The sequence below is a fragment of the Python bivittatus genome, unplaced genomic scaffold (assembly GCF_059951505.1).
Source record: "Python bivittatus isolate LINGU-HERP-01145 unplaced genomic scaffold, Pbiv_v1 ctg000980_np1212, whole genome shotgun sequence".
Classification (NCBI taxonomy): Eukaryota; Metazoa; Chordata; class Lepidosauria; order Squamata; family Pythonidae; genus Python; species Python bivittatus.
The window spans coordinates 46561322-46578430 of NW_028277125.1; the positions used below are offsets into that span (position 1 = coordinate 46561322).

The 17109-nt window shown below is 36.9% G+C and overlaps 1 protein-coding gene across 1 annotated transcript in view; it reads right to left on the minus strand.

Annotated features, from left to right (window-relative positions):
* Positions 1-17109, minus strand: part of ARL3 (ARF like GTPase 3) — a 41375-nt gene that overhangs the window by 15064 nt on the left and 9202 nt on the right. The window contains exons 3-5 of the mRNA XM_007421035.3: positions 15611-15727; positions 10326-10376; positions 8927-9112 (exon numbers count right to left, since the gene is read on the minus strand). Of these exons, the coding sequence (XP_007421097.1) occupies positions 8927-9112; positions 10326-10376; positions 15611-15727 (354 nt within the window). The remainder of the gene's footprint in view (positions 1-8926; positions 9113-10325; positions 10377-15610; positions 15728-17109) is intronic.

Sequence of the window (17109 nt, forward strand, 5' to 3'; positions counted from 1 at the left end):
TAAACATTACCAGAAGTAGTAACCCATTATTTATATATCAACAATAAGAGCGTATTACAAATTAATTCATTAAACCCAATTAAACATTACGAAAAACAACTATCATCATCCAATCCTAGTAAAAAAAACCATTAAAAATCACCAGAGATAGCAACCCATTATTTTAACCATGATCAAATAAACCAATTTTGTATTTTTTCTTCTTCCTCCCAGCAATCTTTAAGTCTCATGAATAAAGTTCTAACATCTGCTTTCTCATACTCTTTGTCTCTTCTCTCAAAATTCTTGTCGTCTTTATCAAAATCCTTTTGTAATTCCAGTGTAATAACTCCAGCAGATCCCTTATATTCCAATATAAGAAAATAATCCACATCACTCTTTAGATTTATTATTTGTATATCTTTTAAAAAAAAATTAAGTCAACCAATTCCATTTGTAAATCCAATATTTCCATCTCTTTCCTGTGAGTTGTAATTTTTAAATCCACCTCAATGTCCATTTTGGTTTTATTCAACGGGGCTTGTTTGTCTTCAGTAATACCTTGTGGTTCCATTATAGAGTTAAATAACATGAAAACCTCTTGGATCCAAACATGAAACATTTCCTTTAAGGTCTGATGCCCTAGTGTCCAACCTTCAAAATCTTCTTATCAGCTCAAAATATAAATAAAATAACTTTTCCCATGAGAGAGGATCCTTTCAATTAACTTCAAAGTCTTTCTTTAATTCAAATTCATCTGAACCCTTAATCCATTTAAAAACTTTCCAAAATCAGCACTATAATCACTCTTTTTATATTGCATTAAAAAAATTCTTACAAAACTTTAAACATGTAACTTTCTTTCTAAACGCATTGAAGCTAAACTTACCCAGCTAATACCAGACTTGTGGTTCTGACTTGTGGTTTTCAATCTTTAACAAACAATAAGAAAACAAAAACTCCTAAGTGATTAAAAAGATGAGTTTTGGTCAAACTTTGGGTCCATAAAAGGCTACATTAAAGGCTCTGAGCACGATGGAATCCCGTGACTTCTAGCTGATTGCAAGGGACCGCAAAAAACATCAGTTTCTGTCATCTACTCACCAAAAAAAGAAAAAAAAAGCTGTCTGGAGTACATATGGGCAATCTCAAGATCTCTCCTTAATCTGGAGAGAATTTTCAGCAGTCTGGATCCAGCATCCAGCTGCCTTTTTGGCTCTAATCTCTCCTGCGATCCGTACAAAGTCAATTTGTCATTCCTCACCGAAAGTGACTCCAACAAATGTTTCAATCTTGAGCTGATTATTTAATATTAAGGTCACCACTGTATTGTTACTTAATGTTGTTTGTACATATTGAAAAAGAAAAGGGAAGATAAACAAAGCAAGTTTAACAATGATTAGAATACCAATGGATAAAGAAAAAAGAAAAGGGAAAAAAAGGAAAAGAAAAAGACTATTAGCTTCTCCCTTTTCATGCATCAGTTCATTTACAATATTTATAAACATTTAGGCCCCCTTAGAAGCCAGACTGTAAGTGATTATATTTACCATGCTGTGTGATGTATTTTATGTATGGGAACCATTGCTCACATTTGGTTAAACTTCTATTGTGAATATATTCCAATAATTTTGCCATTGCAGCATATTCTCCAAGTTTAAGATCCCAATCAGATATTATTGGGATTATATCTTTCTTCCAGTACAGGTAGTCCTTGGTTAACGAAAGCAATTGGGACTGGAATTGTCATTGCTAAGGGATGTGGTCATAAAACGCAATGTCACGTGACTGCACTGCTTAGCAACAGCAACTCCAGCAGTCTTGGTTGCCATTATTAAGTGAGCACCACACAGGTCATTCAGCGAGGACCTCATGTGAATGTGACTTCTGATTCCTGCTGCCTTCCCCATTGACTTTGCTTGTGGGAAGCTGGTAGGGAAGGTTGCAAATCGTGATCACATGACCATGGGGATGCTGTGATGGCCAGAATTCCAAGGACCAGTCATAATTACCACTCGTTCAGTGCCATTTTAAGTTTGAACACTCGCTGAACAAGTGGTCATTAAATGAGGACCGCCTGTTTTAGGCAAAATTTATTTTCACTGCTATGAGCATATATCTCATTAAATTGTGGTGTTTCTTGTCAATTTTTTTTTGAAATTATACATAGTAGTTAAAGTGGTTTCATTTCAAATTTAAATTCCAAAATTTTCTGCATTGTACTATGTACATCTTTCCAGTACTTTTGAGTTGTTTACATGTCTACCATATGTGGTAAAACGTTCCTTCTATTTCATAGCATTTCCAACATTTATCACTGTATGTTTTGTCTATCTTAGATGTTATTGATGGAGTTGTATACCATCTGTAGAACATTCTGTATCAATTTTCTTTTAAATCGTAGCTTGGTGTGAATTTTATAGATTTAGTCCACAATTTTTCCCATTGTTGTATTGTGATTATTTCTTTAAAATTTTGCATCCATTTTGTCGTACAGTTTTTTGTTTGTTCTGTTTCTGAATCATATCTAAGTAAAGTGTTATATACGCACCCCCAGTTGGTGTAGGTTTTATATGAGTGTTTTGAATTCTGTCTTTTTACTTAATATCCTATATATAAATATTTTATATAAAATATTAAATGTTTATAAATATTCTCCTTCCTTCTTGAGGTCTGATTTTATCCTTCCAGCAATTTGTAAATACATCAACCATGTACATCAACAAACATACAGTGTAAGGACTGTAACAAACACTATGTAGAACAGACAGGAAGAAGACTAGCAGAGCGCATCCACGAGCACCAGCTAGCAGTCAGAAGACATGATGAAAATTCCTTAATCTCACAACACATGGACAGACTCAACCATAGTTTTAACTGGGAAACTGTCAGCATTTTAGACCAAGCTAAATCCAATTATGCAAGAGAATTCTTGGAAGCCTGGTATTCAGACAAGGCAGCAATTAACAGACACATACAGATTAATAGCATCTACATACTATTCAAAAGAGACAAAAGACCAGAAGATCACCTCACCAGCAATCAATCATCAGCAATCATCACCAGCAATCATCACCCAGATAAGCAAAGGTTACCACCAGGCACACAATCAAGCAGCAAACATATGCCAATCAAAGAACTACCAGAGGAGCAAAACAAAAAACCCCACCCTTACCAGCACTGGCGAGGCAGGCCACAGCACATAAATAGAGAGCAAACCCCATCCCATTTTAGCACTGAAGATGTTACCTAGCTGGGTAACGAAACGTTTGCAAGAAAAGAACCAAGCTCAGAGAATCCCAAGGACCCCACATCAACCATGATATATTCTGGCCTTCACTGAGTAATTCTTGCAGTGTCTTTAATCTGTTCATGAAATCTGAATGAACCATATCTGCATATATAATTACATTTTTCTTGCTATAATTATCTCTAACATGGAAAACATTTGTGGGAGAAGCTAGAGGTGAAATTATTGGGATTATTATTACCCTTCTTTTCACTGTGCTCCTTGACTTTTAATACTACAGCTTGCAGATCCTTTGCATTTTCAGCTATCAGGGTAGTGTTATCAGCATAACGTAGGGTATTGATGTTTCTTCCTCCAATTTTAAAACCATGCTCATCTTCTTCCAATCCACCTTCCCTTAATATATATTCAGCATATAGGTTGAATAAGTAAGGGGAGAGTAGGAGTGCTTACTTATCCATCCTGGAGCCAATCTGTTTTGCCATATTCTGTCTGTACTGAGGCTTTCTGACCTGTATATAAGTTTTTCATGAGGACAGTAAAATGTTCTGGGATTCCCATTTTTCTGAACATATTCCACAGATTCACATGATCAACAAAGTCGAAGGCTTTTCTAGAATCAATGAAGTACATAGTGACTTCTTTTTGATATTCTTTGGCTTTCTCAATTATCCAGCGTGCATCAGTAATAATGTCTCATGTTCCTCAGCCTTTTCTAAAGTCAGCTTCTATTATTTTCATGGTTGTGAAGAACTGCAGCATTAAGAGTAGAGTCCAGTGAGAATAGCTTAGGGTAGTGCAATTATTTGGCAATGCTTCAACAAGACGCACAAGGAGTTAGGTCAAGGATAGATGACAGGAAAGGTTATATCTCATTCTTTGTGTGGCTGCGTATGATGTACATACCACAATAGTATACTGTATTTATAACAATGTATTACTTTTTCCATGACAGTAATGGTGATACTGCTATAAAATTAGATATGTACTTGTACAATAATGTCATGTTACCTTGTTACATCTTTCTTGTATATTTTCCCCATATATCATTCCCATGTGTAAACCTGCCTTTAAAAAAAAAAGGCGAGAACTGTCAGACTTCCTGTGATGCACTATCTTTCTACTTCTATAGGTAAAAACAAAACAGTCTTTCTTCACTTTGAGAAAAGAAGGAAGAACAAAAGGGAAGATCCATTATGACAGTGATTGGACAATGGCATTTTGTGGTTGCCTTATGAAATGTGAGTGAACAAAGGATGATCACAACTAAGTTAATTCTGAAAGCAGAAGACACACTCTAAATTTATATGCAGTTATATGAAAAGCAAATGGTTTTTATATTTAGTCAGATTCCAGTGGGGGAAAAGGGCTTAGCCGGGAATGAAGCAATTCTGCTGACTTATGTTTCTAGGAAACTATTTTTAAGCTGTGCTGAAAGAAATATCAATGTATTTTTACTGTACACAAATGAAGTATTTGAAAAGCCTGGAAATTAAACTAAAATCAATTTTTCACCTAGTATACTTCAGAAAATTGCAAGAGCTTTCAGTATCACTGTTGTTGGCTTAAAGGATAGTATAGTAGCTAAATTTTAAGCTTGCTTTAAAATCTAACAAAAATGTTTTCCATTCTCCCATCCAGGTTACCTGTTTTCTTTAGGAAATGCTTCATAAGTTATATTGTAAACCTGTATACATAGGTATATTACATCAAATTTTATATTTTGATATAAATTGTGATGCACACAAGAAATGTGAGGGGGAACATATATGCTTAAAAAAACCTGGCAACATTATATCTGCACATGACATGCTGGTTACTTTGGTACCAGAAGAATAATATGTCTACTCTTGGCATGTACCTTTGATGAAGAGAAAATGCTATGTTGCCTATCTGTCTCAAAGATGTATTTACCATCCAAGCTTGATGCATGAAGTAGTATTTTTTCAGATAAAGTAAGCATTAGAAATAAAATATTTCAAAATTCTACAAGAGATAATGAACAAATGAATTTCCTGTTTAAATTAACTTTGATTTTGGCCTCTTCTAGGTAAAAACTTCATTCACCATATGTTTTGACTGGATCACTTATTGAAGCTCACATTGTGGGCGAAGGGAAATGTTTGGGAACTAAGAAAACAGATGCCAAATGAATGTAGTCATATTTGTATAAATGATTTAAAACATGGAGACTGACAAATGCATGAAATACTAGGAAATGGTGGTAGAATATTGTTTTTAAGAAGGTGAAGCAATAGCTGCCTTTTTAACCTTATTTAGTGGGGACAACTGTGATTTTTGTCCTGTGACATTTTTAAGAATAAATATTAAGATTTATCTTGAGGAAAAACTATTCATAGATTCACAAGGGTCATATACAAGATGATAATCTTATGCAAGTCTTCCTGGGAATAAGATGTGTTGATCATATTAGGATTTAGTTTGATTAAACATGCATAGGGTTAGGATATTATCCTTCATCTTATACCTACTCAGTTCTTCAAACTATGCTGAAAGACTTTTAAAAGAAACTTAATGGTTTGTAACACAATTAAATCATACATTTACATGACTCTATTCCCTTTTGCTTTAGTTAGCCAAATCACACTTTTTTTGTTTTACCAAGTTATATTTTTTTAAAAAGACCAAACGATATGTTCCGCAATGATGGATGGTCAAAATAAAATAAAACAAATGGAGTAAAAGCAACAATACATAGAGAAAGTACTTACTTATTGATGGTAACTACAGATACCATTAGGCCTATTTAGCAGAATCAGCAGAAAAGCCCCTCAACTCAACAGAATGAGCTTACCATGTTTTGAAATAAGTGAAGTAATATACATTCATATAGCCCCCAAACTTCCTCAGAAGACCATTAAGCCTTAAATCTAAAATTAACTACAGGTAGTCCTCGAGTTACGACCATTCATTCAAGGACCGTTTGAAATTGCCTCAGCACTGAATGAATTGTACTTACACCTGGTCCCCAAAGTTATGGCTGTTGCAGTGCCCCTGTGGTCACATGATCAAAATTTGGGCACTTGGCAGCCCGCCTGCACTTATAACTGCAGTGGCATACAACTCCCCCACCTGCCTATCTCCCCCCCCATCTCTGCCCTTTTGGCCCCCTGCACTCCACAGCCCCTGCTGCCATGTGTTCTGCTGCCCCAAACTGATCTTTGCCATCTTCTTGCTCCTGCTGCTGACCAAGCACACCCAACCTGACCTTTCACAAGGCAGCTGCTGGCCACACAAGGCTTTCTTCCCAAGGTTGCACACAGCGATTTCCTTGCAAGACCTAGGGAAGAAGGCCTCATGTGACCAGCAGCTGCCTCAGGTATGCCTCATCAGCAGCGAGAGCAAGAAGATGGTGAAGGTCAGCTGGGGCGGCGGAGTGCAGGGTGGCAAGGGCAGCTGGGCCAGACTGGGGTGGCTGCAGCTTCCTGGGGCAGCTGTGGCTTTGCGCTGCAGTGCTAGACTGGGCTGGGGCTTCCAGGGGCAGCTGCGACTTTGTGCCACGCTGCTGGGCCAGGCTGGGGCTTTGTGCCAAGGTGCTGGGCTGGGGTGGCTGCAGCTTCCAGAGCCATGGTGCACCAAGAAGCCCGAGCTGCAGCATGGCAAGCAACCCCAGAGCCGCATGGTTGTGGGCTGCTTGCTGCCCCACAAGGCAGGGTGAAGGGAGGCCAGAAGGGTAGAGATGGGGGAGAATAGGCAGTAGGGGGAGTTAAAGGGGAGGCAGTCCCTTATCTTGGAAGAATCAAGGCCCGGGGCTGGGAGTGACCAAGCCGGGAACAGCTTGGATCAGGGTGGGTCCTCAGCTAACGACTGCTGGGATTTGACTAACGACGACAATGGGGAGTGCTGGGATTGGTGCCACTAAGTGATGTGGTCATGTGACATTGAGCTTTACAACCGCATCACTTAGCAATGGAAATTCCAGTCCCAATTGCCATCATAACTTGAGGACTACCTGTACACAAATGCTTGTAGCCCTACAGGTGACAGCTCCTAACCAACACTGAAAAATTAAACAATGTTAAAAAAGCCAAAATCTAAATATCAAAAAAGCTAAACACAGTCAGATCTAGTCAGTATTTGGATGGAAGGCCACCAGCACATATCAAAGTTGTGTGCAAGACTGTGAAGTACAAATAATTTAAAAATCCCTGCATTATTGCCAAGAAAACTTAATGGATACATCCCTAATGTCACCAGGAGTCAAGCTCAACTCTAGGGAACCTTTAGCTTAACTATCACTTGTAACTAGTTAGGGCTTCAAATAAGGTGATACAACAAACGATAATTTACCAAATAACGGATTTTAATAACAAAGTTTCCAAATGCAAACTATCTATCTCTTCTCACACTCCTTTACTGTGGTCTTCTTCATATGAGTTGATGATGAGTTGTGATAAAGCCCTTTTTGAGCCAAGCTTGCCTTCTAATGACTTCACGAAAATGTTCACATAGTTGTCTTAGCAGTAATGCCATTCCCTTCTTTCAGAATTTTTTTCTGACCTCTCAGTCTAATATCTAGATTTGTATTCCCTAGTGGTCTCCCATCCAAATACTAATCAGGCCTAGCAGCTGCTTAGTTTTCAAGGTCAGACAATGTTGATGAGGTGCTGCCACCTGCTGATCCCTATGGGGAGGACTGACTGCCAATCCAGTGAAGATCCAGCAAAAATAGCAGTAGTTAAGCTATCTTGACTATATGTAGGCAGAAAACAGCAAGATAAAAATGGAGTAAGAGACCTTAATACGCCCTACATAGGAAAGGAAAATATACTGAAAACTTAACTTGAAAGACAATTTTATGAGGAAGAAAAAGGAATGAATGGGAAAGGAATGGAAATTGGAATAAATAAAAAAGTCTTTACTTTCCCCAATATCCCAATGCTCCATTGTTTGGTTTTCTGTTTGTTAATGAATATATTATGCATTTTAATGGGGCTCTGCAAGGACCTAATCCTCAGCTTTTGAAATTGTCCAAGTCTATCTTATTTTGCTCCAGGGTGTATCCCATCTTGACCCAATTCTGAAGCATAACTCAGAAAAAATGAAGGTTCATCCTGCATTATATAATCCTTTCCCAGCACACTTTTACTGCTTTCATTAACCTTACCCTTGATCTTTTTGGTGACTCTGCCTAATACAGTAATGCACAAACATACACACACCTTTCAGTAGGACCAAACCAGAATTGTAGGGGGACCACTTACAAAGACAGAATGACACATACATACCTCCACCTTGCCACAAATACTTCTTTAACAAGCTTTTATATTTTACAAAACATTAAAGCTTGTTAAAGAAGTATTTGTGGCAAAAACAAATTAAGAAGGATGGCTAAGTAAAAACTGGTACAATAAAAATTATTATCCTTAAAACCAAATTGGAATATAATACATATGTTGTGAAAGGAAGGTAATAAATAGTAACTTGAAAAGAATCAAGCAAGAATGGGGATGAGATTGTTGAAGCAAAAATATAAATTAGTGTGTGATTCGCAACAGAGAGATCCAAAAACATAGAATCTCTCTCTTGCCCTGAGTGAGTTAAAAATTAAATCTCTCTGTTATGCATTTGGTTCATGCTTGCACTGAAAACACAACGATCCAGAATAAGAGGAATGCCTATCTCTTTCAGATCAGTAGAAAAGCGATTCTGCCAAAATAAACATTGTCTCCTCACCGACACGCCCTCTCCAGTCAGGGCTGAACAAGACTGAATCTGCCAGACTCTATCTCGAATTGTGTGTAAGTTCAGACCCTCTGCAATCTCTGCAGCAGGGGCTGCCGTCAGTAAATCTTGTTTGTTTGCAAAGATGAGTACTGGAACTCCACTTAGCTTTTCTTCATCCACAAGCTCTGCTAGTTCCTGAAATCATAAAGACATGTGCAGAATTTTTTATAAAGTGAACAAGATTTTTTTCTGTAAACAGTTCTGGAGAAATATTGTAACCTAATGTTTTATTGTAACAGTATAGATGCTACAATAAAGAGTACAGGTATGTAACACAAAGAAGCACTGATATCACTTGAAAATAAGTTTTTCCAAAATTACAGCAGAGTAGAACTTTGCTCAGACTGACTGCTTTCAAGGCAATGTCTGTGCATTGCCAATCCCAACCCTCTAGAGACCAGCACTTATGGAACAGCCAAAATAACACATACTAGCACGCTTATAAGCTGAATTTGCCAGTATAGTGGAACAGCTCTTAAAAGCAGTTCATTTTAGCCTACATATACTTCAAATTCTGCAAGAATCCTAAATACAAGTTTTGAAGCTTGATCCAGTTTATTCATCTCTATGGATCACTGATAAATCTTAAAAAAAAAAAACTTGTAATCTTCATAAAAGGCAATTGTGGCTACTAAAAGGGATACTGAACATCCCTGTACACTGGGCTCATGTACACATTATTTGATGATAATATAATCAGTACATTGAAGATTAAATACAAACTGATCTTGCAAATACCATTCTATAACTAAATTCATTGTAAGATGACCTTAAGGACACTCCAAAAATTAAGGGGTAGGAACTTATGATACAAGACACTCAAATCTTACATTTTCCGGTAAATGGTATCAGAAAAAAAAAAGAAGACAACAAACAGAATGCAAAATGATAAGTAGCAGTCATTTTAAAGATGAACTTACAGTAACCGCTTTGGGGATACAGCTGTAAAAGTGCTATAATTATCAAAGGATAATAGCCTAATACTTCCAATCATTCCTGGATATAACCTGGAGATCTTGCAGGATTCAATTGATAAGTGAACACTGTATTATAAATCAGAATCTAACCAATCACTACATTAAATTATCAGGAAAATCTTCATATTTTTAAAGACTGTACTGCTGAGTGTATATAATTCAGATTTCAGTGTAAAAAATAAATATTACTTGGGTCAAACTTGCGAAAATCAAAAAGGGATTTAAAAAAATCATCTGTTTTCAACTAATTTGGCGGAAGCTGTAACTTAAACTGAAACTAAACTATAATTTTATTAACATAAGTTTCACCTCAAAATCTGACAAACTTCAATGTACTGTATCCCTATTTTCAAAAGCTGTGATATACTTACTTGACCAGTTTCTTCAAATCTTTTTCTATCAGCACTATCAATGACATAAATCTACAAAGTAAATAAGGGAAAGAAGTTTAAACATTCAATTGTAGGATGCTGCCTCACAGAAAGTCTATCTGTAATAATAAGTTTTTGCAATAACGATCTCTCCACATTAATTAATTCCTGTTAAAATTAATGGATCTCGCATTAGGGAAAAAACCTGTCTAGGATTAAAATGTCAGTCCCTTTTTATTGAAAAATAGTGTTTTATAACACTTTTTTCAGCTGTTAGCTGTACCTGAAAAAGCACAGAATTCTCAGAGTGAAAGACGGCAGCTTGGCAACATCAGGCATAGATGTTATGTAGGGAGAGAAAATATACAGGGGTTTGTTTAATAAGTGATAACTTACTGATATACCTATAACCACAAGTTGTGATTACTGGTATATCACAACCCATTCTTTTTGTAACTTGGCTTCTACCCTCCTTTACTTCTCCTGCCTCTCTGAATGCCTTGGGTCTTGGGGGGCAAGGGAAAATGAGTGGAGAAATCTCTGACTCTTGGTGATTATGACTGAATTCTAGAAGTTGAACTGAGCCCATATTTTAGCCACCCAAAAACACTTAAATGAACATTTTTATCTCATCCAATTGTAAGTTAACATCTCAAGACAGGTAGCAGCAGCCTTTATTCGAACAATCATCTTAATATGCTGAGAGATAAATGAGAGCCTACACACCCAGACTTTCCACATTTTCCTACTATACAAATGGGAGCACTACTTTCCAGGTTCTTTCAGATTGGGAAATTATAGTTACAAACTTAAGAACAAATCAGAATCCTAAACTATGTTTTGAAGTTCATTTAGGATTCTGGCTTTCTCTAAAGCTAAAAGGTGCTTTGCCCCAGTTCAAAGGAAAAAAAAAAAGGAAAATGATGATTAACTGAACACTAATGTATTCAGGCTTGCTGTGCAAGAAAAAGCAAATGGCTTGTGTTTGTGGGCAAACTTTCATTCAAACGTTGGTTACCATCCAAACTAAGCTAGTATAATCCTTTGAAATGTATCCCGTTCACCAAGCTTGACAACTTTGCTGTTCTAGGATGTTTAGTAGTTGCATAACTGGTCATGGGAGCAATTTGTATACATCATCCCAAAGACAACATTTGTAATAATGACATGCTTTTGTAGTCCTGATGAAACATTGGATTAAACTTCAAAAGAAAAAACTATGTTTGCAGAACCACTCACCAGATCCCTGGAGCATCTGACTGCTCTCTAAGGACTTCTCATCTAAGCTTAACTTATGAGAAGCGCCTCACTAGCAACTTGAGAGGGCAGACCTTATGCCAACGCCACAATGAACAGCATTGCATCAAGTGGGATAGATAGGGATCATCAAGTGCCTACTTCCATATCTGGAAGTTTTGTGCCAAACAGCTGCAGGTGTATGTCTGAATATGCAATCATTCAAATATACACACCTTTATTTGTGCATAGCTTCCAAATAGCACAGGTGTGGGAAACTGAAGTATCTCCCATTCAAACACACCTGCATGTTTATGAATGTGCAATCACTTCATGTGTTAAAAATATTCTTAGAGGGGCCTCTCACTTGTGCAATATTCTTCAGCTTTGAGCAAAGGCAGGCTTCTTACTTAGCATGCTGTCTGTTTACAAAAGTCCCTTCAAGGGAAACCAAAGTAATGTAGACCCTAATCCAGCTTTCCCTTTACTATAATAGCAGGTTAAAATGGAATAGCACAAGAAACTGTGCCTATGGGCTTAAAAACTCAGTATGAAGGATGCTTGGACAAATCACTGTTGAAAGAAAATTGTTATGTATAAAAACTGATTCTATGTGAATTTGCTCAATGTGTTTGTATGTGAGCAGAAGTCAGTTTTCTTTTTGAACTTCTTAGACTGAAGGAATTTAAAGTTATATATTTTGACTAGCTGTAGAAACATAACTCCTGACATGCTGTTTTGTTTTTGTCTCGTAGCTGTACAAGATCAGATTAGAGTTTAAAAATAATTATCTAGTTAAAATATTTGTAGGATAATTAAACTTGCCAAGATACAATATACATTGTTAATCATATGCTAATTTGTCCACGTAGAACCTTAACATCTATTATTCAAGTTACAGCCATACTTTTCTTACTTGAATAGATCATTCATATGATGCACCCAAGTATTGCATAGGAAAGTGTTCATTTCTTTGCTGCCAAATTTACCAAAGAAAGAGGAGCATCCTGAAAGTTCCAATAAATTTGTACAGAATCTTCATAAAATCAGCAGTGAGTTCCTTCCATGATCTAGACAGTCTTTCTTTGCAAAAAAAAAAAATCTCTAGGCAGCTTTCTGCAGCACCAATGCTAGTGACAAGTTGAATTTTTTTATTCATCAAACTTTTGAAAGACCTGTCTCCAGTTTTACATGTTTTAATCTATTTGATATTTAATTATTTGGACCGTCCCAACTATTCTTCTGGTTTTCTACATGTCTGAATATTTTAATGGGATGGCTTATTTTTTAAAATCGCTTTGGATATATTTGAATTGAAAATAGTATAAATATCAGCAACCCTTCTAAAAGCTTCCTTCACTATGTTTCAAAAATCCAACTAATTGAACTGATGCAGTGTTACAACTCAAGACTGGGGCTATTAGCCACTGATCCACTAATAGTCCTTATACTTTAAATTACACTTTGGCTATAATCTCCCTACAGCAAAATATTATCCTTAGGTTACAACCAATGAGGAAGGATACAGTTGCTAATATTCCCAAGTTTGGGTAGGTGAGGACAACAACAACACAAGAATAATTCTACTGCAATATTACAAAACTCTTAAATTGGCAAAATGCTGCTAGCAGGAAGTGCAAAGTAGAAAGCAGCAAATCATTTGTCTACTCCATTTCTCATATGGTTTCAAGCAAGCTATCATATCCCTGGATTTACATTTGACAACACTGCTGCTGCCAGAATATTCAATCTGTATCTTTTAGCATTACATTTTCCAGAGAGGTAGCTAGGTTAGCTGGCTATAGCTAAAACATGTGACCCAAGGAATTTAAAAACTGGTACATTTATTATAGTATAAGCTTTTATGGTTATACTTTGTTTCATCAGATGCATAAAGCATTATTCTGAGTGAAGATTATACAAACATCAGTGACTGGAGGGAATAATAAACAGTGCATCAGAGAGAAATAAAATACAGGAAGGGCAAATAATGGTACTTACCTATTAATAATGACCATTCACAAAACAATACTTGAGTGTGACATCAGATATTCTTGCATCAGTAAATTGATCTATACAGTATAAAAATAACTTTTTTGCCCGTAATTGTATGATATTGTAGTTAGACTTTGTCACCTGAGCCCAGACCATCCACCAAATGAAAGCATGGCTTACTTTATGTTAGCATATTCAACCACAATTGTGGGCAGCGCATGAACATGTGTTGTTCTTCTGGCTCCTGGAGGAGGCACTTTCCACTGAGCAAAGAAATGGGTTACTTGAGGGATGTGAAACAGAGCTACCTCAGGAATAACATTTCAACTAGTATAGCTTCCATGTCATCCTACTTAAGATGACTTAACTGAAATCATAAAGGGAGTTATGAAGGATTTAGTTGTCCCCAGTCTGGGCATAGCGGCACCAACTCCAATTGGCCACTTATTTAATTTTATTATTTTGTTAAGGTTAATGGGAAAAAAGTCAGAAAGTGGCAGGCAGTAAATCTTCACAAAGTTGGCTTGAGCATTTGGCCATAGAAGGGATAGTGCTGAAATGGTTCACTTGATTTATGGGACTATACTGGCAAGTTAGTCCCCCATCCACTATTAAGGCTGAGTTAAGTTCAGTCTTCTTTGTGTGGATATGGCTTTTGTCTCTGTTTATTTCATGGTAACAGAATGCAATCTCTTAATAACAGCTGAGCTAGGCATAACTAGTTTAGTTTATCCCTGTGATAGGACTCTTAACATCCATCTTCTGGTCTCACTGGAATTTTTTTTTTTCCCCACTGAGCTATCAGAGAATTCCACTCGTGTTGCTGCTGCTGCTTTACAAAAGAAAAATGTTCACCTCATTCTGATATACCTGCATTAACTGGAGTGTTCAGATGAATGTTTCTGCAGCAACATGTTGTCATGATAGGATCTGAACCACTGGAAGTCTATGAGCTCTCCATTCATGCTTCCTCTTCACCAGGCTACAGAGTTTATTTGATGTTATGACTAGCAATCCTCCTTTCCCTGCATTACCCTGGATTCTTGCTTAGAAATTTTTGTTTGTAGAAAGTCTGACTTTAAACACCTAGAGTAGCTATAGTTAGCAGTTGTTACCCTTGTCTTCTAACTTATGGTGATTTGTAACAAAGAAATGCTCTGGTAGTTTTCTACCTATCTGGCTATGCTTTCTGTAACACATACAGAATCATTATTAGATTGTCTTCTCATCACTGGATATTACTTGGTCCTTTCTGCATGTCTTATGTAGTACTCCGTCAGTGAACAACTTTATGACTGGCGGTAGCTTCTCCTTGCAATATTCAGGGAAGATATGGATTGTCTGCCAGTTCCTTAGGATAATATGGGCTGTCTGCCACATCAACTTTGGGTTCTCCTGCTATTCTGGTTCTGTGAATGCATGGTTTTCTATATAAATTAAGTAGTACTAGATTTCTTATAGCAGGATTGCCACATTAGACAAGCAACTATTTGTTGGCCTCAATTTGCCATCTGTAGTATGAAATAATGCCGCCTTATTTTAAAGAGCTGTTGTCCCAAATATTACCATAGTAACTAACACAAAACTCTTTGAGAATTTAAAAGGCGAGTGACATGTGATCATGATGGTGGAAGAAGTTCCAGATGTGATGTACAAAAGATACCAATATGGGAAGAGCTCCTTAACATGTTCCTCGCCTGTGTGAAATACAGCTGTCAATTGGGAACATTTCATATAGCATTCAGGACAAAATATGGGTATGAATGAAAAGGTCCCACATCGTAATTCAGTTCATTCTTTTCAATCTGAAACACCACATAATTTCAAATGGAAGGCAATACCAAATGAAACTATCACATAGCATGTGGCTAAGACAGTAGTTAAAAATAAATGTTTCTTAAGATTTCATAAACTGACTTATGCACACTTGCTTTGCAAAAAAGACCTCCTGTCTACTACAAAATAAATGGCTAAGATACAGATTTAGACAACAACACATCTTAAATTTAAAGTCACTGTTATTTAATATGCCATACAATGTGGCCAATGCTTACCAGGATATCAGTGTTCTCAAAATAATTTCTCCAATATGGCCTGATTTTCCTTTGTCCACCAATATCCCACACATTCAATTTGAAACCTTGGGCTTGGACACTTTTAATGTTAAAACCCTGTAATAAATAAAGTTAAAACATACACAAATTAAGTGGATACCTGGCCACAATTTTATAGGCTCATGCTATTCACAGCTTATGTATCACAATTCTGGAAAATGCAACAAGATAAAGCATGTATCGCTCGCTATTCAGATGAATTGACTGTTGGCAAGGTGAAGGATACCATAGCCTTGCCTGGGTCAGAGTCTGTTTATGTCATAGCTTACAACAAGATATATGTTACAGCTTATAACAAGAAAGGAGGGGCACACTGGGAAGTCAAAGAACAATGCAGACAAGGAGAAAGCACAATGCCTCTACTACTGAAAGCTAAACCCAACGTCCAGGTTAATGAGAAGCAAAACTCTGTATATGGCTTCATACAAGAAAAGTAGAAACAACAGTTGAATTTCTGAGAGATCCATTTATCAATTAAAGCTCCAATTGAAAGGTGTGTACAACTAGAAAAACAAGATGTGGTGCAGACTGGCAACAAGTTGCCACACAATACCTAGCCGGGTAACAAAACATTTGCAAGAAAACAACCAAGCTCAGAGAACCCCAGGGACTCCACAAGGGGTTGGTTCTAAGCTTGGAATCTGAGGGTGGGTTTTTGCTCTGAGGCATGGGAGCATCTCACAGGCAATTGCTCACAAGCTAGATCCAACCTACAAATCTCCAGCACCACCTGCTGGCATCTCTGAGATGCTCACAATTGGGTATCAGTTGAGAGTTGGCCTGTACAAAGAAAACTGAGGTACATTACATGCTACTCTTTTAATGAATATCTATTATATATCTGCACTCTACATCTGGTAACAGTAACATAGGAACATGTAGTACCAAACAGTACTTCTAGACAAAAGTCTCTTAACATCGTCGCTCAAAAGTTATTTTGTAACCATTCTGTCTTTCCATTATTAATGGACTCCTTGGTGAGAAAAAAGATAGAAGACCTGCTGCAAAGATACAAGGAGAGTTATAAACAGAAGATGATGTTGTCAGGCTCCCCTTAAATTATATGAACAAGGCAAAATAATTGCATGATAATCCCAGAAACCACACAATGGGACCTGTAAACAGCAACGAATCATAGACCAATAGAATTGGAAAGAGCCATTTAAGGCCAGTCCAACTGGTCTAGTCCAACTCCTTGTTCACTGCAGGAATCCAAATTAAACATCTCCATACAGCTGAATGTCCATACACTGAATACCTCACATCCAATGAAAGGGAGCCCACCATCTCAATCAGTGACTGATTCTACTGTCAGACTAAATTTACCAGCTCCTGGACCCATTTTACCTTTTACATTTTTGAAAGAGTTTGATTTTAAACAAAATTAAAAAGGAAGCAGATATTCTGAAAATCAAAGAGCTAACCTAACCTTTATTTCC